This window comes from Convolutriloba macropyga, chromosome 7 (assembly GCF_964194025.1).
Source record: "Convolutriloba macropyga chromosome 7, txConMacr16.3, whole genome shotgun sequence".
In the NCBI taxonomy this organism is placed as follows: Eukaryota; Metazoa; Xenacoelomorpha; order Acoela; family Convolutidae; genus Convolutriloba; species Convolutriloba macropyga.
The window spans coordinates 1,037,736-1,061,121 of NC_134474.1; the positions used below are offsets into that span (position 1 = coordinate 1,037,736).

At 36.5% G+C, this 23,386-nt stretch overlaps 3 protein-coding genes across 4 annotated transcripts in view; 2 read left to right on the top strand and 1 right to left on the bottom strand.

The window, feature by feature from the left end:
• LOC142342547 (uncharacterized) overlaps window positions 1-23,386 on the bottom strand; it is a 135,392-nt gene that overhangs the window by 65,585 nt on the left and 46,421 nt on the right. The window lies entirely within an intron of this gene.
• On the top strand, window positions 139-5,781 carry LOC142342549 (uncharacterized). The gene is made up of 3 exons (XM_075393915.1): window positions 139-324; window positions 4,460-4,773; window positions 5,485-5,781. Exons 2-3 carry the CDS (start codon window positions 4,528-4,530, stop codon window positions 5,779-5,781), a joined length of 543 nt encoding a protein of 180 aa, XP_075250030.1. The 5' UTR covers window positions 139-324; window positions 4,460-4,527.
• LOC142342548 (5'-3' exonuclease PLD3-like) lies at window positions 5,837-12,799 on the top strand. Its single transcript, XM_075393914.1, has 6 exons — window positions 5,837-6,402; window positions 6,829-7,083; window positions 10,000-10,172; window positions 10,824-11,175; window positions 11,848-11,974; window positions 12,379-12,799. The coding sequence occupies exons 1-6, from the start codon at window positions 6,130-6,132 to the stop codon at window positions 12,627-12,629; spliced, it is 1,431 nt and encodes a 476-aa protein (XP_075250029.1). The 5' UTR covers window positions 5,837-6,129; the 3' UTR covers window positions 12,630-12,799.

The following is a 23,386-nucleotide window of genomic DNA, read 5'->3' on the forward strand; positions in this document are numbered from 1 at the left end:
TTGGTTAGAATGATAGCAAAAGCATAATAAATAGCTTCATCACAGTTGTTTGAAATAATTGCCAATTTATTTTAATGGACAAATTAGTGGTAAAAACTTCATTGACTCAACACGTTATTGCCATACTTGTGATGGGGATTGGGGGCTAATTAGCAGGAAGAAGAAGCAAACAATTTTGATTATTTGACTCATTATCGAATACTATTCAGTTCTGCTCTGGGGATCATGTACCTACGAAACATTCATTTCCCTTTCATTAACACTGCTTGCTTTTTCAATAGCTGCTCGAAGCAATACTACAAAACTCTGTCTTGAAAACGGGAGGTATTTCTAAATTAAGATCCAAGGGCAACAAGACAAGCTCTTTTCCAGTACAAGTCACAGCAGTACTAATAATTACACTAAAAAGTAAAAATTTAGAGATTTCTAGGAACACAAACTGCTTACATTTTCCATTTTGATCTTTAAAAAAACGAACCACAAATATAAGCAGAACAAGACGGCTCGTGCAAAACTGTGCATAGCACAAAATGCTCCAACATACGTCTCAAATCTGATAAAAACTTTTTCTTTTTTCTGAGAAGCTCACCAAACATAGTAAGGTGACTCCTCAGAAAGTGTACAAATCAATTACTATCGGATTGCAACACAAATTGACTTTTATTGCTAGGACTACTCCAAACTTGCAATGACAGATACCGGAAGGTTTTCTCTCTTCCTCTTAAAGAGGGTGGTCTAAGCATTCTTCATCCTGAAGACGGCAACCGAATATGAAAGATCTATTCGGATTTGCGAGATGTTACAGAATCATAACGCTATAGATGCAGAGTTTCATCAGGAAAAAATCCATCAGAAAATCTGAAAAGAAAAACAGGAACAAGCTCGAGCGAAGAAGTTGGCAACCAAAGATCTCATCAATGATAAAGAGGCATATTCTGTAGATCTGGCTATGGAAAAAGGAGCATCACGCTGGCTAAACGCACTTCCATCGAAAAGATATCATTTTGATTTCACCAAGGGAGAGTTTAGAGATGGAATTGCTCTTAGATATGGATAGGATCCGGTTAAATTACCATCAAGATGCGTATGTGGAGAAAACTTTAATATAGCGCATGCTCTTCATTGTCCAAGGTGGCTATACGCACATAAGACACAATGACATCCGTGACTCTTTTGCCAACCTGCTCAATGAGGTCTGCGATGATTTCGAAGTAGAGCCCTGTCTTCAGTCTTTGGAAGGGGAAACCTTCGCAAATAGAACTACCACCATTGATGACGACGCTCGACTAGACATCAAAGCTAATAGTTTCTTCGATTCACGTTTCAGCAGAACGTTCTTTGATGTGAAAGTGTTTAATCCGTATGCCAAGAGTTGCCCAAGAAGCATACCGGAGGACTCCTACAAATATCACGAGTCCATCAAGAAGCTGAAATACGAACAAAGGATAATCGAAGTCGAGAAACCCACCATCTGTCCGTTAATCTTCTCGTGTACGGGAGGAGCTGGTCCGTCAGCATCAAAAACCATCCAGATTGGCTTCCAGAATAAGCAATAAGAAAGAAGATTCATGTGAAAAAATCACAACCATAATTTTGTTATAACTTCAACAGATAATAAACCACAAAAAATTATTTTGCAACATAAAGCAGCCCCTCAGAAAGTACATCAAGTTCATCAGATTTAGTGGCAAAGAAAATTTATCTCAGAAACAACAGACAGATAATTGCCAAAAAAGAAGCGATGAGTTTATACGCTAGGAGTAGCAAAGAAATCAATGACGGATTCTTTTCTCACCTATTTCCTCTTCAATAAAAAATATGCCCGATTGATGAAATCTTTATCACTTATTTAGACACAAGATCCAGCTGAAAAGTTTCTCAACAAAGTGGGACCGTATATCAAGATGTCAAAAAAATGAGATGTTAACAAAACTTAGATGATGATTGTGTCAAGTTTTGTCAAATTGTTAAGAACTAAGTTTAAATTTACTTGCAATACAATTGTCATATATTTAGATTGTCGTAAATAAAAGTTCTAAACTTGACGATTTCAATGAAACAAAACAAAATAATCCATTCAATATTTAAATGACAAATCGAAGAAAAACTGAGTTTTTACATTTTCCAAACTGAGGTAACAAAATTTTGGTATTGTAGTTACCTAACGCACGTGAAATCTGACGATGATACAATTACCTAACAGTTACCTAACGATGATACAATCAATTCTGAGTCAACTAGAAAACGCAAGTTGTGAGTCCACAAGCGTAAGATGAGACGACAGATGCAGTGTTGCCAAAGATAATATTTAAACGCTTTCTCTCAAATGACTGTTTTTTCAATTAATTTTGTACCAAATCCTCCATATAGGATTAATTTGGCTAATCATAGTCATATAGAACCCTTAAAAATTGGTGGACTTGTGTTTGGCATGGATTTTGCAGCGATTTAGCAAACCTCTTCTACCTTTATAAAACTCATAACATAAAGGACTCTTATAGGATTTTCCTATAGAATTTCTACTTAACGGAACCAATCAGAATGATATAATTTGAATATCGCAATTATTCAAATTTAAATAAGTGAATTTTTATTTCTACTTAGTTGTTTTTCTTCCTGTTATCTTTATTGTTGTACCTTAAGAAACAAATTCTGTTATTTCATGTAAGATGAGTTTCCTACTAAAACCAAAAAGGATGATGGGTTACAACGAGGATGGATGGATTGCAATGTAAATAATCAATTTAGGCAACAAATATCCACTTTTCCGAAAGATTTTCCTGACTTGAGTTTCCAATTTCCATCGAAAGCGAAAACATATTGGTGATCTCTTCACGTTTTTTCACATTTTCTGCTGATTGAAACGGTTTTTTGACCAAAAGCCAACCGAGTAATTAAATCACCTGAAGCACCAAGAACAATCAACATCAGAGATTTCAAGAAAGAAATTTCCTTCACTTTCACATTTTTTTTCCTGTTCTGTAGGCCCCCTCAGAATTTTTATTTAAATAAGGTTAAAAAGTTAATTAAAAAACTTTTCATCTCTCTTTCTAATTCAAAAAAGATATATTCTCATATTTTAACCATGTGATCAAAAACTGTATCAACAGGAAGTCCTAATTGGCCCACAAAATAATTTGTCCGAGAGACCAGAGAAACCCCAAACAGAAAAACTTCTCAACTTTGTTTTTTTTTCTCGGGAAAAAATTTTGTTTGCCATTTTTTTTGTACAAAGATGCATCTCAATTGTTCACTTGGATACGGCTTCAGCCAAATGAAATCAGAGCAACTAATTATAAGGCAATAAAAATTCTAAATATTCGTCAAGATTTCAAAGAAAAAGGAAAATAAATGTTGTCCCTTTTTTAATGAAACTTGTTAACTGTTCGATCTTCTATGTAGTTTTTCTGCTCAGGTAAAATCAAAAATCCATAGAAGTACGAAAAAAAGAGTCACAGATGGGTACTACGAAAGAGAAATATCTCGCACAAAGTAAAACTCCGTTTTTGTCTTCTCAATACTCAGCTTTTATGATGAAATTTGCTCTTTGTTTTGTTTTCAAAGAAATTCGCATAATTAAATGAAATTACATCAATTTTCCTAGCAATTATATTAATGAAATTTCATTATATTATTAATCTGTTATGTGAAATTTATATATCAGTGGGACTAAAATCATTACTGACCATTGCCCCATAAATTGTTCTCAAATGTAACTAGTTTTAGCTTACGGAGCCCAGCCTTGTTCAGTAAGAGGCGGCAGGAAGCAAAAAAGGCGGGCGAGGCTCCAAAATGGCACTTTAACATTATGAATTCATGCCTTTTCAGCAGCGTAGGTGAACCGCACACTAAAGAGACTAGCTAAGCAGAAGACTATGATTCTTAGTAATGATAAGTCATACATGGACATTTTATATCCACACAATGGCCTTATAACCTGCATAAATTAGTCAGGTGTTCAGAAAACATTTCTCATAAAAGGAAGCACATTTTGAAAAATCTAAAAACACTGGCATTCAGTGATCAACGTTAGATCAATACCAACAACATAAAAACTTCAGCCGTTGTTTTTCTACAGTATGCGAGAAAAACATTGCTGTAAAACCAAGGCAAAGTTTCCCTCTACCTATAACAACATTTAGCATCTGTGGTTATATTTTTCATCTCTGTGATGTCTTAAGTGACATTAGTATGGCTAGTAAAAATCCATCCCAGAATTTTCGGATAATATCTCACAGCTGATGAGAGGCTTGTCAATGGAAAGCAGTCCACTGGCACTCATATTCAACAGTTGAACATATCTGTCACGTTTCGTTTTATTTAAGCATTCGACTACATTATAAAGCTAGGTTACAAATTAGTGTCTAGGTTGCAACGGTTAACAGTGTACTAATTCCGAAGTATTATGCAACTATTACATAACTTTCAGGTGATATTACATGGCCTTATTTTTATGGAGACTGGCTTAGATGAGCCTCATTGAACACATGATCACAAACTGAGAGCAAAACTTTCTCCGAATTAATTATGGCCACAAATAACACGGAGAACAATCAAAGCAACGGCGAGCTATACGAGTCCCGAATCTATACCTTCGGACGTGTCAGGTCCCACACATTTATGAATGACAAATCATTACTGTCTGAAGAATTGGAGGAACAATGTAGTCACGGTACAAGACGTTACGTCAGCATGGAGGAGAATTGGTTGAGGAAAAGTCACAGTAACAATGACGTCATTCAGCTGTCCCTCATTTCCGACGACCCATACGAAGTAAGTTAGCTTTCTATGGAAATATTAAGGTACTTGTGAATTTCAACTTCCCCCCTCCCCCTTCATCTTATATATTTTTTGTTTTTGATGTAAAGTTATGAGATAAAGCCATGCATGCTCCTTTTCCATGCAACTTAGTTTGTTTTAGAGTAGCAATTAAAATTAAAATTCAATCAATCGTAAAACCAATTGGAAAACATCACTGGATTCAAACGAATGTATTCTTTATGTCAAGTGGCGATTGTTCATGTCTAATCTCGAACGACTGGGCATTAACTGGATAGTGAACACTAGATGAAGCTACACATATAAACTATAAACAACTTTTGAAAAGCAACTATTCACGAAAGAGCTTTGCTTCATTAATTTATCTAGAGCTAGCACAAAAGTCTAGCTATAGCTGATCAACTTACACCGTTTCATAATAAAACTTAAATCTAAGCATTAATCTATAGTTCATTTTTTGACCTGCCACGTTAAAAAACATTCATTACCGTCATATAATACTATACAAAGATCGCAGAAATAAACAATCGAAAAACGAATATTGTTTTCGAGGCTATTCGAGGCCAATAATATTTTCTAGGCATAATTCCACATCACTAGTTTTAACTCAAAACTTCATGAAGTATCTGAGATTCTGCAAGAGCAATCAAAACTCACAGATGAACTCATTGGTTACAATTACACCTGATATTGTTCTTGATTAAGGTTCTCAACTTTGACCCCCACGGACATGCAAACTCATTCTATGGTCAAAGACTTGACAAACAATTAAAATGTCCACAAAAATCTACGGAGGCTGTCACGTGCCAAACGTGTTACAATGGTCCAACCCATTTGAAGAGAGGAGGTTGCGTAAGCATGACCTCAAACTTATCAGGAGCTGCTGATGGTCTCAGGTATTCGAGGTCATCAATATCGTCGATTCCAAGTCATTACGTGAACAAGATATTCAGCATAACTTGCATCATAGGAATCTGTTTCCTTTCAACAGACCGAAATTAGAGAGATAGAGAGACCATTATAATGCAATAATGACTGCTCACTTGCTTAATAGCTACTGGGTTAAGGCAAATAGAACCCCATCTTGTCCAAGTAACACCATCTATACAATTTAGAGACTCAATGTTAAGCATGAAATGCAAAGTACTGAACATCAAATAGAAACTGGCCCGAAATAATTGCAAGTATTCGCTTTGCTAACCAAGTATAGTTTTCTTAGAAAATATCAATTTGCACCAACCCGACATTGCAGTAATTTTGGAAAAATCGGAAATTGTCTTACTTTTTAAATTTTGTTCTTGATTTCTGCCAAATAACAAAGGAACGGAAACAGATTAATTCTCCTCAGTTATGATATCGTGCTTCGCAGTGTTAGTATCTTTCGCCGTATTCGCTGGCTTCCAAGATGTGAAATCTATCCACGTCCAGAAACACCAGCCACAAATTCTGCATGATTCCGACGGAACAAACCAAATATCAGGTTATAACAATGATATGAAAGGGAGAAAAAGAGAGTATAACAATGACCAATGTGCAATCCAAGTTGTGGAGTCAATTCCAGACATTCTCAAGTACCCTCCCGGGTCTATCAAGTCCAACTCAACTTACCACGCCTGGAATCAGGTCAGATCAACTGCTTCTGCCTTCCCTGAGTTCTAATTAGAAGAGCTCAGCTGGGTCTTTTTTTTCGGATAGCTTGAGTTCTAGCTAGTGTGAGTATATGAAGTTTGGGTGCTTCTTCACTCTACCTAAACACTATATTACTCTAATTCTATTAGAAATTTCGAATCTCTCTAAATAACTTCTCTGTGAAGCTGAAAGCTGAGGCTCTCCATCAGATTTACACGAGACAGTTGATAATCAGGGCACAGTTTGCACTCAAAACAAGAGTTGTTTCAACATGAAAATTTGCACATTTCGATGCGGAAAAAAACACCATTCAGAACCAAAATTAGAAAAAAAATTGTGGAAATCTAAGTTAGACATTTTTTTGAAAATAAGTGAATCGAAAGATAAAACGCAGATCTCAATTACTAAATTTGTTTGCAGGTTCTAGCCTCAGCCGTATCTTCTAACATTTCAAGTGACATCAGAATTGCCTCAGCCTACTGGACTCTTCTCTCTAGAGATGTACCCCCCGCTGAGTTATTCAACCCCCGTTCTCTGCAAGGCGAGGACATTTTTCGACAACTCAATACCATTGCCAAGAAGACTGAGGGTCCTGGTCTCACAATTGTCAACAACCAACCTGGCACCATCTCTCAAGGAAACGATACCGACATGTTGAAAGCTAGCGGCGCGGATGTAATTACCTCCATTTTATTTTTACCTCCATTTTATCCCCAAAAGTTTTTTTTTAAAAAAACTCAGCTTCCGGGGCCATTCTTTGTCGTAATCTCGTCAAATGCACAAAATTCAGATTCAATACGGCGTATTTTGCGAATACTAGCGCGAAGAACCGTTTTTTGGATCACAAAATTAGGAAAAGCAATTAACTTTTGATAGCAAATGTTTGGAGCTAGAACTATTTAAACCAATGTAACACACTTTGCAATGTTTTTACGCTTATTTCCCACAACCGAAAAAAAGATACCTTCAAAGTTTTCACTCTAAAATAACACTCAAGCATCACCAAATTGTCGAACAGATCCGTCCACACATTTAGCTACTAAAAAGTGTTATTTAACGGTCTCTCGGAAGATTAGTTTTGGGTATGCAGTTGAAGCGAGAATGAAAACATGGCAATAAAGAAATACACTTTACAATTGCGGACGTAAAATTCCAAAGTCATACATATACAAAGGACTACTATCGGAGGAATTTAAGTTAAGCTACAGCGCTGAAGCCAATGAGAGAATGTTCCAGTTAATAAGTCCCAAACAGTCCCGTCAAGATTTCAAAAAAATTGCCTAATCTTCGTTCAAGAGCAATGATATATGGCCGGCTACCATTGGAAAAGTCTGGGAGCGAGTATAATCAAGCATTACCAGAAAATGTAATAATTACGTGAAAAAAATTTCTTTTGAATAAGAGTGAAAAATGAGGTCACACACGCAATTAAGTCAAAACTGCATGAATGAAAGAAAAGGTAGATTTGAAGTAACTGTGACGTCACAAATGTTTGAGAAAAAGGTTGACAAAAAATAAACCAACAAAGGACAGTAATAGCTCAGCTCAGCTATAGGTATCCAAGCTATTAAAAAAGGTAACGCTACATTGCCCAGATAGTTCTTTCGATCAATGGAAGCTGAAGGTTAAGGTTTTGTGTTGGCATTCAACTCTACTGACAACGCCTTTGCTGCGCTCATTCCAAGCATGGGCGAGCCGAAAGTCTTTTGAATTTCAGAATAATACGTCTCTCCTTCCTATTTAGCTCGTAGTCATGAGCAGTTTCTTTGAATAGATTGCTCAGCTAGGCTTATTCAAACCCGTCGGCTGCTTGCTGGAGAAGCGTTCCATCTATTTGTCGTCCAGAATTTCGTTAATTTCCAGTGTCTTGTCCTTTGGTTATTAGTGCTCTCAAACTTTTCTTGAACTTCTTCACAATCAATAACTTTCAATCTAAACTGCTGCATGAGCTGTGCGTTCGGGTTTGGAATAGGTTTCTATGGTCTATTTAGATGATTTTTGGGGATCGAAGGTCACTTCTGTATTGACATTTATTGCACTACAATTTTTTTATGGTTACCGCACCTTGAGATAGATCTACAGATATTGTTTAGAATTGATCTCAAAAATATTAGATTGAAAATTGTTTGACGTCTTTTATTGCGCAAGTTTGTGCTATGAACGGTTATCAGCGCTACGATTGTCTCAGATGTTTTATGAAATCCTGTTTGAAAACTTTTGTTTTTTAAGTACGCGCAAGGCTAGGGGAGGACTTTCGTCTTATCATGGTCGCAGAAAAACTACCAGAGGAGCATAGTCTTTTTAATAGCCGCCCTCATCTTCTCAGCCGGCTATTATAGCGCTCCTATTTTTTTTTTTTTTACTTCGTCGAATAAAAAAATGTTTCGCTTTACCTCATTTTGCCGCCTTTTCAACATTTTGCGTGAAATCTTTTTGACTTCTCTAGGCTAGTTTCTCTCTTCTCTCATTCTGCTAAAAGTGAATTTGAACATCAGTTGCTCAGCAAAGCAATTCAAAATGAACAGAGTCAGTATAAAAATTGAAGTCAGAGAAACGGGATAAACCCATAAAGCCCAATTTTAGATGCCCGCTATTTGAATGTCGTTCCTATAAGTCTTAGTTACCACCTCTAATGCTTATTGGTGTTGATAGTAGCCCCTGTAGCCTCTCTCTAAGAAACAGAAGTATGTTCAACTACGAAATGCCATCAAAATAAATCGGACTTAAAAAATATTTTTGTACAAAAATCTTTTTTTTTTCAATATATTCTGTTATTTCAATCCCAATCATGCTTATTGGAATCAACGGCGGCTATTTTCCGGCAATCTGCCGGGTATGTTTTAGCTTTTGCCTAACCCAGCAAAGCGTGTCAGCAGTTCCAAAAATCTCAATCACAACCCGTTAGTACAAGATTTTATAATGCGGGAAGGACTTAATGAAACCCTTAAATGTTTCAAAACTCATTCGCTAGTCTTAATGCGAAAGTTTTAGCCGAACCAGGACGTGCTACAATCTAGGAATGCTTCAGGCTTAATGACATACGTTCAAACGTTCAACCATCTCCTACGATTGGTTGGCCTATGCGTTGGTTGAAAATAGAACCCGCTTATTTTAGTTTGAAAAAAGTAAAAAGCACGGTTAGTGAAACTAAGTAAAGGGATTCGTTCAAAGTTTAGTGAACACTTACAAGGTCCAAAAAATTACCTTGTCTCTAGGTTTTTAGGTGGTAGTTCGGTTTTAAAACCGAGGATACAAAAAAATGGCGGTTTTTTATGTCAGGCTTTCGAGTGGCAACGGTTTTTGAAGGTTTTTTAAATCAGTGATAAATAATGTATTCAGTTGTCTTCGAACGATAAGCCAGAGCGATTGTTGTATAGGAGTTTAAAAAAGTGTGGCAGGAACGCACAATAATGGGAATCAATTATTTTCTTGTAATTAGTTGCCTGAAAGGTCATACGCAAACGAATGAAAAGGTATGGCATTACAGGCGAAGAAAAATTAGTTTTCCCATTATAGCCCCCAGGTTTCTGGTCATAACGTAACCCCCAGGAAACAGTTCAAAAAATAATCTAACTTAAAGATTTGACTCAGGTTCGGCTCCTTAACATGCCACCTCTAGTTGGAGCTGGAATCCTACATACCAAACTCATCATCAATCCGCCAAACGGTTCCTTGTACGTGGGCAGTGCCAACATGGATTGGAGAGCTCTGACTCTTGTGAAGGAAATGGGCCTTCATTTCAATGCCTGTCCTACACTCACTCAAGGAACTTGCCACAGATCAATTAGCACAATCATCCATGTTAACCATTAGTTAAATCTTTCAAACCCTTCCTTTACTCTTCCACCAACATAGCCCGCTAGAATTGATTTATTTTCAAACTAATAATTACATGCATTATATCAATGGATAGCTTATAATTTTGGTATACAACTAATTAGCAGTGGTGCGTGCATTAACCTATTTGCACTAGTACAAAAACCTACAACATAAACAAGTACGGTCGACCGAATTGCTCGCAAACAAGGGGGGTCAATTGGGGGGCCTCCTTAGCCAGGGAGGGTGTATAATGGCAGAGAGGGGCTTAACATGATGACATTTGAGCTTATTATAGAGAACTTCTAATATTAAAAAATCAATTTGTGATAGCAATTAATTCTGCATAAGAATTTTGTTCTCTGGTTAAATAGGAATTGATTTCAGGTTCAACAGATCCTCCGAACGACTACATAGAGTAATATTGTAAACACTATTATCTCAAAAAATACTAAAATACTCGAATGAGACAGCAACAAGTCAACATTTATACAACTACTCTGATTGATAAAAATCAATTATTGAATTAAAAAGCAGAGAAAAATGTGAAAATTCAAATTCTAACAGGTCCCAACGTGTGCTAACTGATCGCTTGCTTCAGACATTCTCAAAATCTTTACTAGTTACTATCTAGTTGCCCAACCAGACGCACGCATCCCTCAACCCTGGCCTGAATCCCTGAACACCCAATACAACATGCAGACCCCTTTTGATACCACAATTGACGGAATCAAAAGCCAAGTCTACTTCTCCGTCTCTCCTCCCGAATTTCTCCCCAAAGGCAGAACTGGCGATTTGGACGCCATTTTAGATATCATGCAGAAAGCGCAGAAGTTTATCTATGTGGCCGTTATGGACTTTATTCCGGGGTATATATACAATCCCACATTTTCCTACTGGCCCACAATTACGGATCAACTTCTATTCAGGGCTATCAACCATGGAATTGAGGTAGGCCACTGAAAATTGAGATATTTGTCCTTGTGTACTCTCCATGTTAGGAGGAGTCTTAAGCAATGGAATGGACCCGTTTGGAATCTAAATTAGTAGCTTGGTAGGGAGGGTGGATCTAAGCGAAAAAGAAATAGTACTGGATCTGGACTAATATCTTTTGACTTCCAAGCCATTTGTGCTTCATCGTTTGACCAATTGGTGCTTAGCCGCATCTCAAGATTATCCTGGACAAATTTGGTTGTACTGCTCTTTCAACCTTCTAAGACTTGTTTAATAATTAAGGGAATGTTTTAATATTTCACAAAAAAAAAAAAATAAGTCACACATACAAATCCCAATTTCCTCAATAATATCCCAAAATAGTAAAATCACATTTTCCCCTCAACTTCACTATTGGTACGTAACGACACTGTTATTATTAATTTCCTTCTTCAAGGTACTATATGCTCAATCTTGAACCAAAGTCTCTCCCCCCCCCCCCAACATTGTCATGTACTACTTTGCCTCCCCCTAAACGATTTAGTACCAATGCTAATATATTATGTTACTTGGTCTTCTAGCTCCTCTAATACAGCACCCTTTCTATTGCAGCTCATAAGAGCTGTTTCCTATAATAGAAACAGCTCTTATGACTTACATTTGTTAACCAACTGTTTGTGTATTTTACAGGTGAAGTTGTTGGTTAGCAAATGGCAGAGCTCACGAGAGATAGAAACGACCTTTCTCCAATCTATGGACGTATTGAAAAACATCTCCAAAATCCAGATCAAAATCTTCCAATTTCCACAGCCAATTGGTAATTTAAATAAAAGCACATTTTATCATTTAATAGGGGCTATGACCGATCACAGGCCATTACATTGAAACCATTGAGTAAAAATTATAAAGTAGAGGGGGCTCAAACAGATAAGATTTGATTTACAAATTGACGTTCCTGTAAATTGCTCAAAATGTCGTACAACTATAATTATCATAACACCAGAAAAAAATGAGCGATTACTATGAGGCAAAAAGGTTCATATCTTGACCCTTGAAATGCGCACAAAAAAAACAAAAATGGACCTACTCTTTAAACTTGCACGTGAAAGCAGAAATTTGTTCGCATAAGGATACCCAAGAAAAACCCAGAGATGCGAATAAAACAAAAAATCCCTTAAAATAATTACGGAAAACTCAAAAAACCAAAAGAGTTAATTTCAGGACCATATGTACCCTACACTCTTGTGAACCACAACAAGTACATGGTTACTGACAACTGCGGGTACGTTGGAACAAACAACTGGAGTGCGGACTATTTTGCCAACACCGGTGGAATCGGAACCATCATAAACCAGACCCAAGCTGTCCAGAAACAACCGAGCCTTCTCAACCACACAATCCAAGAACACCTTCGACAAGTGTTCATGCGCGACTGGACTTCAGATTATGCTTACTTTCTACCGAAGCCTTGAAGACTGCATTAGCAAACACAGACTTACATTCGGATTTTACCTTACACTGCTTTTTACTCTAGTCATTAAATAACCATTTTACAGCAAAATTTGTTTTATAATTCTGCAAAATTTGTTTTATAATTCTAGAATACCTGCAAAGATGAAAACAAATAATACTTTCTCATTAAGTTCCAACTCAATCCACGAATTATCCTCTAATTGAGTTCAGCTCCTTAAAATTGTGAATGAGAAAGCAATTTAGATTCGAAACACAAAAAGTAAAAGTTGAAAACTGTCCAGCAGAAACATTGCATAAAAAAGACACTACAGTTATTGGTGAGAAATTGTTTCGAGAACTAACTACAACTTCAAATGCTTTTTTAACAATTTATTGACGTCACGTATATATTCCCAAAGCTTTGGTTTAATTAGGCTGGAGCAAATGTAGAGAATGTGAACAGATTTCCATGACGTCTATTTTTCAGTAATTTGATGTCATTGGAAAACTGTTTAGATTTTTTTTTCGAATATTCTATACCAAGGACAAATTCAAGGCAAACCGATCGTAAGGAATCTATGCACCATCAAAGTTGATTTCAAATTGTGCACACGTTGCGATACTAATTTGGTGATAGCGAACGCAAAAATGATTGCAAAAATGATTTAACTTGTGTTTTAGAATTCATTTACGATATATACGTACTAATAACAGCACGCACTGAATGAAAAAAATGACAGATCGTGCACAACCAAATGGATTTTGATTGACATTATTTTCGCTTGTTATGCTATTCTATGCTGGTTAATTTGACCTTGAATGCTTATGTTCATAAACTGAGCTTGGCTCCAGCATCGCCTCCCTCATTTCACCGTAAAACACAACTTCCGTTGGGTACTAAATGCGCGAGCTTTATCGATCTTTTGTATACTCGGCCGTTCGCTCGAAATTTCGCTGACCGAATAACACCTTCAGACGCTTCGATGGTCACAATAGCTCGACCCAGATTATAATGTCAGCGTTTGTCTCTATCTTCAATCAACCAAACAAGATCCTTGTAGGTTCTGATGTGCCAATTAGGCCGATTATTGAAAGCGGAGGAATAATCTTTTCTAAATCCATCCCAGTTGATATTTGCATAAGCTTGAGTTTGTTGACAGCATTTCTGATTATCTACAAGATCTTCTGCGCATGGTAGATCGGGTGAACAAATATTCATGTTGCCAAGCAAGATTAAATTGAGCTTTCAAAGCTTTTGTGTCATTATCGTCTGAACTGACTTGAGTCAACGGTTTTGCATTCAATGTTCGTTCGACAATACACATGAATTTGCCATAACATCCTCAATGAATGATCTGCTCCCAACCCTGCACACATTGCTTTGTTAAAACTTTAACTAAACTTTCCCACACTGCTCAAAAAGAAGTGCCGCTGGCAGATTCAAAATCCTTTTAATCGCCTGTTGAAACAGATGTTCTTCAATCCGTTCTTTCTTCAATAGTGCCACTTTCTTTGCAAACTCTTTCAGTTGAAATAAAATCAGTCCAATTGTCGATGCCCATTATGATTAGGTTGCCTCTTCGTCCAAAAAATTGCTTAATTACATTGAGACAACTATATGTCTCTAACTAAGGCACAACTTCTATATGCAATGTTCTTACAGTTAGAAAGGTAACCGGACAATACAGCTTTTCGTTCCATCGCGCAATTTTCACAATGAACAAGCCATAGTCAAGCCCATCATTAGTACAGCTGTTTAAGCAGAAGATCGTTCATCGGGGGTACTACCAAAACTGGTGATACCGTTTGCGCTCCGACTTTGCTCCAGGCAAAACCATTATTTTTATTAAACGTAGAGCATTTTTATTGAACGCAAGCATAAGTTCCTTATCTTCTGAAGAAGCTTTCCTACATGCTAAGTAATTTCATGGTGACTGATCTTGTGCTCATTTCGCAAGAACAATTCAGCTGCATGATCTTCCAATGTAGCAAAATTGGATGCTTGGCAAAAAAAATACAACCGACTTGACTATTCTGCTTTTGACACGATTAAGTCCTTCATCGAAAATAATGGTTGAGAGCTTTGCTTTTGTGAAATTTAATTACAGTTGGGCGACTTCATCTCTTCGGTGAACTCTCCACACTTTAGTAACTTATTGATTGCACTCGCCTTCACCTTTCCTCAACGGTTCCTTTTAAGGTTCCTGGTTTGTGTTTACTCAGTCCTCATTGCACATGTGCCAAGTCTTTCACTAGCAAGTTTAACTGACTAAATCATTGTAATAGTAACCGCTGAATAACAGCTTTCTGTTTGTCAGCTTGTGTTACGAAGATTAATGAGGTCACAATTTCCTCATAGGAGGCAAAAACTAGGCTCACCTGGTACAGCATTCAACTTCCGGTCGCTTCAACCAGACCAGCCCAGTTAGCCATTCACTTTTCCTGAGTTCTTGAATGTGATTTCTCTCCTTCCCGTGCCCATATCAGTTTCATTGTTGATACCGCTGAAGTTTCCACTGAAAACCATCAGTTTTATCCAGTATCTCAGCGATTAGGTTGGCAAAAAATACCTGTTGTTTTTGAGTGCAGTTGTGTATCCATTGCAATACTGTATTGGAGTCTGACCCAAAAGATAACTATGCATCTTATTTCATGTACATTGATTTTCCGTGTTTTCTACTACACTGCCATCACTGCTGCTTGCATATCTAAACGTGGAATAAAAAGGTATCCCATGGGTGCCACTCTGCATTTTCAATAATCATTTGGTTGAGAACGTAGATAGGTCAACGCACAAATAAAGCTCAGCTTTGGCAATTACCGTATTAAAAAATCTATCGATGCTCGTTTCAGGTACGATTGGTAGTTGTTCTTTTCTCTTCAGGATTTCTTCCTATTCAACATGCTCTTCCTATGTCGTGCCTGTTTATATCACTTTAAGAAGTCGTCTTATGTGAACAAAGAACTGAGCAAACAATCCGACTGCGTCAAATGCTGAAGGTACTATTCACACAACTGTACTCTGAATTATTGAGGTTTCAAATTCTTTTTTGGTACTTCTGAACACTTGAAAGCTGTCGTCAGAAAAAGTCCATTGTGGTCCAAAAGCCGAAAATCCTTGTGTTTTGGGCTCATCATCGACTTGCTTTGTGTGGTTGACCGACTTCAAGTGTTCTGGAATTAAGTTGACAACCGCATCGTTGTTGCTTATCCCCTTCTTTATGTCAAATCCATGTTTTCAGAGACAAGTTTGTAACTGAAGATTTGATGAAATCGTCTATGGAGAAATTATTATGTATTGCCAGGCAATTGGATACCTTTTTTATTATCCAGTCCAACTCGATGAGAGCATAACTTGACAAATTGGAGTACTCTTAGCTACAAAGACATAGCGCTAGTATTCATATAGTTGAACAGGTTCGTAAGTTCTTGGACGCAATAGAAGCATTTATTATATCGAGCAAACAGCAACTGCCAAAATCGATTCGATATCGGTAGTCAATTCAGTAGCAACTACCACTAATTTCCGAAGTTGCCTTTCACGTCGGATCAGTCTAGTATGTTTATGAATCCTCTCATCTGTGCCTATTGCTTGTTGATGTAATCTTTTCAAGTTTGGGTCCTTTGGAATTGTCACTTCGATGCCTAAAGCTGACCAGAGGTGAGCTGTGGTTCTTTGGTAGATTCGGACGCAGTTCATTTCACTGCATTCATACCTCATACAGCTCGTTTGTAAATTTCGAGAAGAACGGCGAAAGATTCACTTCGTTTATCTACCTTGTTGTCCAATGGCTGTTGTAGATCGTACCTTGCAGCTCCTGCCTTGACCTAAAATGCTTCCAACTATGATCAAATTCAACCTCTTGTTAGGAAAAGCACTCAAGAGCCTGATGCTTTGCTTCAGCCTGTTGAAGGCATGGTTAGTGTTTGCCAACAAGATTGACGGGTGTGCAAATTTTGTTATTTTGGCTGATTACTGCTGCATTAACGTTGACTGCGTGATTGCCCACGTCCATTTGGTTTCCTGGGGTTAGCAAATGGCAGTGCTTCGTGGTACATCCATTTATCCTTTTACACCCAAAACCTTCTGTTTACGTGAACTGCTTTCCAATTGAAGGGAAAAAAGAGGTTTTGCAAGCAAGTCATCAAAACCAACGTGTGTTACAAATGAGAAAGTCAATCGAATATATATCCGTAGAAAGAGAAAATTGAAGTTGATTGATAGGATTACACTTGAAATTGAGAGACGGAGTCAGCAATTGAATCCATAAAACAATTGAAGCTGGCAAATAACTATAATATAATTATCAAAGCATTTTCGAATCAAATGAGAGAGAGAGAGCAGCTATAAAGAGATGATAAAGAATTACTTCGCTGTAAAAACATTTTTAAACACATCGACTGTAAAAGCACTCCATCAGACATCAAGAAATATGATCATTTTCAACAGCCAAAATATCCAACTGTTCTAATCCCAAAAATCTTTGGGAAAAACAATTTCTTTTATCCTTTCAAAAATTATAACACTAGGAGCATACAAATACCATGAGTAACGAACCAAAACCCCAAAGAGCATTAGACTACTGAAGTAACACCGACTCCTGATATCTGGGGTAGTTAATTCAGCAAGACATTCGTTTGCAAAATCTTATTTTTCTCGCCTATCAAAAGTGATCCTGGTCCCACTGCGCTATGGGGGACAACTTGCTACTGACTGGTGACATAAGAAATTAGCTATAAACAACGAACTAATATCGCAAACCCAATACGAAATATTTTGTCTCTGAAGCTCAGCAAACACCAGAATTTTTTGAAAACTCAACTTTTCTTATAAACAGAAGATTCTAAAGAAATCAACATTAAAAACTCTGTATTGAACTTTCTTCGAGGATCACTTCTATGAGGAAATAAACAAAAAATAAACAGCTAATGTGGTCACTGCAACCAGAGATAAAAATTATGAAATAAACAACTTGCGCAAATTACCATGTTCCCATGCTTTCAGAGCAACAAAATCTTAAGTAATTTTTGTTCTATCTTCCTTAAATGATGAACTGGAGCTTTTACTACGAATTAATTGAAATGAAAAATAGGGATCTATTCTGTCCACCACACGAGCGTTTTTTACGAGCTTACGTACAAATTAAAAATTATCATAGCACTTTACTACGCAAAAAAAGCACGTAAGCCCGGGGGCTTCAAGAAATATGCCAACTGAACCGGTTACTAGGAGGATAGAATAATTAAAATATACTAGTTATTCCTTATTTGGATACGCAAAAAAGTTTCAATAAGACTGGTAAAAAATAGAACAAACATAGCTGGCAGATCGCCAGAAAATAGTCTCAATAGCTTCGGAGATCTGCAATTTCAAAAAGATAGTAAAAGAACGACACGAAAAAAAACTTTTCATTAAAAGCTGAGATGTTATATTTTAATTATGAATATGTATAACTTATTGCGGCTTCTATTAACTGATCTTAAATAACCTTCAATTAGAGTGGCACACAATCGACCTTATCTCCTTGTTTTAAATTTTAAGAAGTCAATTTCAGAGTTATGAAGTCATTTTGGAGAGTGAGGTAAGTCACGTTAGACCAAAAATTTAATCACGCGAGTAAAAAAAGTCGCTCCACAAAAAATGAAATATGACATCACGCACAAAATTCAGTTGAAATTGCACAAACGAATAAACAAAAAGAAGATTTGAAGTGGTTGAGACGTCATATGGTCGTAAAAAAATCTGAACAGAAAATTGTTAAATTTATATAAGTGAATAGTCTTCTTTAGCGTTGAAGATTCGTTCCAACCATTACTCGGATAGATCAATCACTCATTCATTAAACAGGAAAAAATTCAAACGACTATTGGAAACTCTCAAGAACAAAAAAACTGAAAGAAAATTTGTGTAATTTATTTAAGTGAACAGTGCTGATAGTTGAAGATCAAAGTGACAACAACTAACGAAAAAGAATTGAAAAAGAAAAAGTACAGCAAAAAGCGTAAGATCAGAAAAAAAGTCGACATTTAAAAACAGAAAAATCGGACACGAAGTTTGCTCGAATTTAGCCACGAATTTGCTCGAATGTTCTTTTACAAAAAAAAAATGAAATAAATAACAATCGAAACAAAAGATGACAAACACCGCTCGAACAAATTATTTCAACCACACAACTCAGCAAATGCTATAAAAATTGAACACAAATTACCATCAAAGCTTAAAACAAGGCAAGATGGTGAAAATAGCTGAAAATTGGATCTTAAAGTGAAATATTTGCTTCAGATGATCAAAACAGCTTCCAAACACATAGTAGATTAATATTGAACTAATGGTTCGGATAATTGTGAAAAACACATTTTACTGAGAAAATTGGCGTTAAAACTAAAATAAAACTGTTTTCAAAGAGCCCCACGCGATCAAAACATTATGCTCGCCTATCGAAATTTTTTTCACACCTATTGCTTCCTTTTTCAAAAACGTATGAGCAAAAAAACCACTCTTCTCTCTGCTCTTCGATTTAATCAGCTGTCTGACCTAAACATATAGTTTGATCATGGGTCATTGACTCTTACATCCTGTTTCAAATACACTCCAGAAAAAAGCAATCAGAAAAAAAATATATTTATTTGTTTAGCAAAATTGATCAAAAACGTTACACAGTCATCCTTCTGCCTAAATTAAAAACAGATTCGAAAACAACTTTAATATTAAAATTAAATAGAAACATTAAAATTGTAATTAAGAAACAAGTTTTCATTGAATGTCAAAGATTAAACGTCAAAAAATAAACCAATTTTCGAAAACAAAATTAGTCTATTAAAACATTGAAGGTCTTTTTCTACTAATTTAAACCAAAAACAAACAAAAAAAACAGAAAACTTGAACAAGAATAGCAAAAAGCGGATTATCTTTGTTTTATTTTATTAAACTAAAAAGACCTCACGTCCAAAAGAGTTGTTCAAGGCACGAATTGCCAAACGAAATTTGCCATAGACTGATTTTTCAGAAAAAGTCCAATCAAGGCCTGAAATTGAAGATATTATAGAAAAAATCCAAATCTATATGCATCATTCTGTCTAAAAACACATTCCAAGTCGAAAAGTCATTCACTGATCAAAGCGCATGATCAAGAAATTTCTCTCGAGCAGAAAAAATCATCAGTTAACACAGTAATATTACTCTTTCGTAATTAGGTCAAAACACCGTCTGAACGAATAGTACTTCCGGTAAAAGAAAAAACCTTAAGAAAACCAACACTCCTCTTCGAGTCGTAAAAAATAGAAGGCCAATAATAGCCCCAGCTATCGCTGTACCCAATAGCACACTAAAGTTGAGTCAAAGTCGTAATGCAAATAATCGTAATGCATTGTCATTTACCGAATTACCATAGTTTACTGTTAAAATTATATGAAAACATTAATATTGTAATTAAGAAACAAGTTTTCATTGAATTTCAAAGATTAATCGTCAAAAAATAAATCATTTTAACAAACAAAATTAGTCCATTGAAACATTGAAGGTCTTTTTCTACTAATTTAAACCAAAAACAAACAAAAAAACAAAGAAAACTTGGACAAAAATGGCAAAAAAACGGATTACTTTTGTTTTATTTTATTAAACAAAAACCAAACGTCTTTCTGCCTAAATTAAAAATTAAACATAACCGACTAAACGTCGGAAGAATTGCTCTTGAAGGACCAGTGGGAGCTCTAATCAATTTCAGCGTGCTTCAGTCGGGGTGGGGGTGGGGAGGGGGAATCTAAACGGGATTAAAAATGGGCGTCAAATAACATTAGAGGTTAACATATACCACTATTAAGATTTAAAAAGAACAATGGCACCAGTTTCGGCGCACGTTTCATTTAACTTTTTGTATTAAATTGCCGCCAATTCAGTTCAGCTGCTTGAAATTGTGATTGACAGGGAGTTTTGGATCACGCAAAACGCAAAAAGTCAAGGGCGTAAAAGTCACTCGAAAAATCAAAACCGTCAAGCGAAAATTTTGCATAAAAAAGACAAACACGTTTACAAAAATTGCTATGAACTTCGATCAAGAGCAATTAAAAACAGATTTCAGAGATACGAAAAATACTTTACAATTAAAACATTAAAATTGTAATTAAGAAACAAGTTTTCATTGAATCTCAAAGATTAAACGTCAAAAAAAACCAATTTTCAGAAAAATTAGTCCATTAAAACACTGAAGGTCTTTTTCTACTAATTTAAACCAAAAACAAACAAAAAAACAGATAACTTGAACAAGAATGACAAAAAGCGGATTATCTTTGTTTTATTTTATTAAACAAAAACCAAACGTCCTTCTGCCTAAATTAAAAATTAAACATAACCGACTAAACGTCGGAAGAATTGCTCTTGAAGGACTAGTGGGAGCTCTAATCAATTCCAGCCTGCTTCAGTCAGGGGGAGTCTAAATGGGACTAAGAATGGGCTTCAAATAATATTAGAGGTTAACATATACCACTATTAAGATTAAAAAAGAACAATGGCACCAGTTTCGGCGCACTTTTCATTTGACTTTTTGTATTAAATTACCGCCAATTGAGTTCAGCTGCTTGAAATTGTGATTGACAGAGAGTTTTGGATCAGGCGAAACGCAAAAAGTCAAGGGCGTAAAAGTCACTCGAAAAATCAAAACCGTCAAGCAAAAATTTTGCATAAAAAAAAGACAAACACGTTTACAAAAATTGCTATGAACTTCGATCAAGAGCAATTAAAAACAGATTTCAGAGATTCAAAAAATACTTTACAAATAAAACATTAAAAATGTAATTAAGAAACAAGTTTTCATTGAATCTCAAAGATTAAACGTCAAAAAAAAACAATTTTCAGAAACAAAATTAGTCCATTAAAACACTGAAGGTCTTTTTCTACTAATTTCAAGTTGTTATTCCGAGAAAGAAGAAACCTGTTTTTGGCACCAACAGGTCTGGCGGAACTGCTTTTGCACCCCCGAAGCCTCCTCCGCGGCGACATGTATACATTGGTCGATACTAGTTTCAAGTTGTTATTCCGAGGAAGAAACCTGTTTTTGGCACCAACAGGTCTGGCGGAACTGCTTTTGCACCCCCGAAGCCTCCTCCGCGGCGACATGTATACATTGGTCGACTCAACAAAGAAGTTGATGCTGAACGGATTAGAGCATTCTGCAATGAAAATAATACTCCACTACTGCATATTCGAGAGCTAAGTGGTCACGAAGCCAAAACTAGATCGTATCACTGCGTTTTTGATTTCCAATACTCAGCCGTCGACTCTGCTGATTTCTGGCCAGAAAATGTGATAGTTGATCGGTACCGTCTAAATGAAGAAGCTAGATCCTGGCTGCGATCCTTAAGAATACATTGACTATCTACGACCATCGTGAAAGCTGCCCATGTCTCTGTTAAAAGCTTTCTCACTCTCTCTCTCTCTCTAGTTAATTCGCGATCAATCCGTAACAAAACAAGTCAATTACATTCTTCCATTCTTGCGAAGGACTGTCAGGCAATGTTAGTCACTGAAACTTGGATTATTGATAACAGTTCTGATTGCTTTCTATTACAACAATGCTGTCCTCCAAAGTACCTGTACTGTAGTTGTCCCCGTCTGGCTAGACCAGGTGGCGGCATTTGCTTATTTTATCATGAAGACATTGTATGTACTCTGAAGAAAGATGTATTCAACGATGCATGTGAACTTGTTCTTTTTGAACTAGGCCTTAACAACACAAGTATTGCTGCTGTTGGTGTTTACAGAGTGCCTGGGTCTAACATCACTGTGTTTTTGGACACCATTTCTGTGTTCATGGAAGACATTATTGTGTTGTACGAGAAAGTTATTGTCTTGGGAGATATCAGCATTCATCTCGGCACTGGCTCTCCATCAGAAAGACTCTGGTTGTCATGGCTAGAGGAACACTGTCTTGAACAGTTTGTGAACGTTCCCACACACACTGCAGGAAATATCCTCGATCATGTAGCAGCGACATCATCACTTACAGTAAGCAATCTTGTTGCTGATAACTTGCTAACATCAGACCATTATGTCATATCGTTCTGTGTCTCTGTGCCCTGGGTTGCGGAGAAGAGGAGGCAACTTATTGCGTTTCGGCGTTGGAAATTGTTTTGCATTGATTCATTTATTCAATTTCTGCATTTTGAAGACACGTTCCAGGCTGTAGATTCTGCTTGGAGTGCGTTTCTATTTGCTATCGAAAAAGCTTTAGATCAAGTAATCCCGAAACGCACCAAGTGGTTCACGTCACACAATTGTCCCTATTTTGACGACGAGTTGAAATTTCAGAAGAGACAGAAGAGGAAATGTGAGCGCGCATTTAGGAAGACTAAAAGTAGTGACTCACTTTTGTCATTTACGCTTGCAACTGATGAGTACTATCGCCTGTTATTAGTCAAAAAAGGCGAGTACATTAGCTCAACCATTTCCAGCACGTGCAAGAAGCTCAAGTTTAAAGCGCTCGCTTCTTTGCTTGGAGAGAATCACCGTTGTTTACCGAAAACTCATGGATCAGCGAAGGAATTGGCGAATTAATTCAATAGTTTTTCTAGCCAAGGTTAAGAAGTTGGTTGAATCAATTCCTACGTCAGACTTTCCCACTTATTTTCTGTCGCCTACTTCTCAACTTGATTCTTTTATGACAATAAGCAGCGAAACTTCATTATGTCAACCAAGTATCGAATTCTAGTTGTCCAAAAGAGCCGATGCCACCATCGCTATTCAAGACAGCTTCTTTGCATTTTTGCGACTCTTTGTTATCTC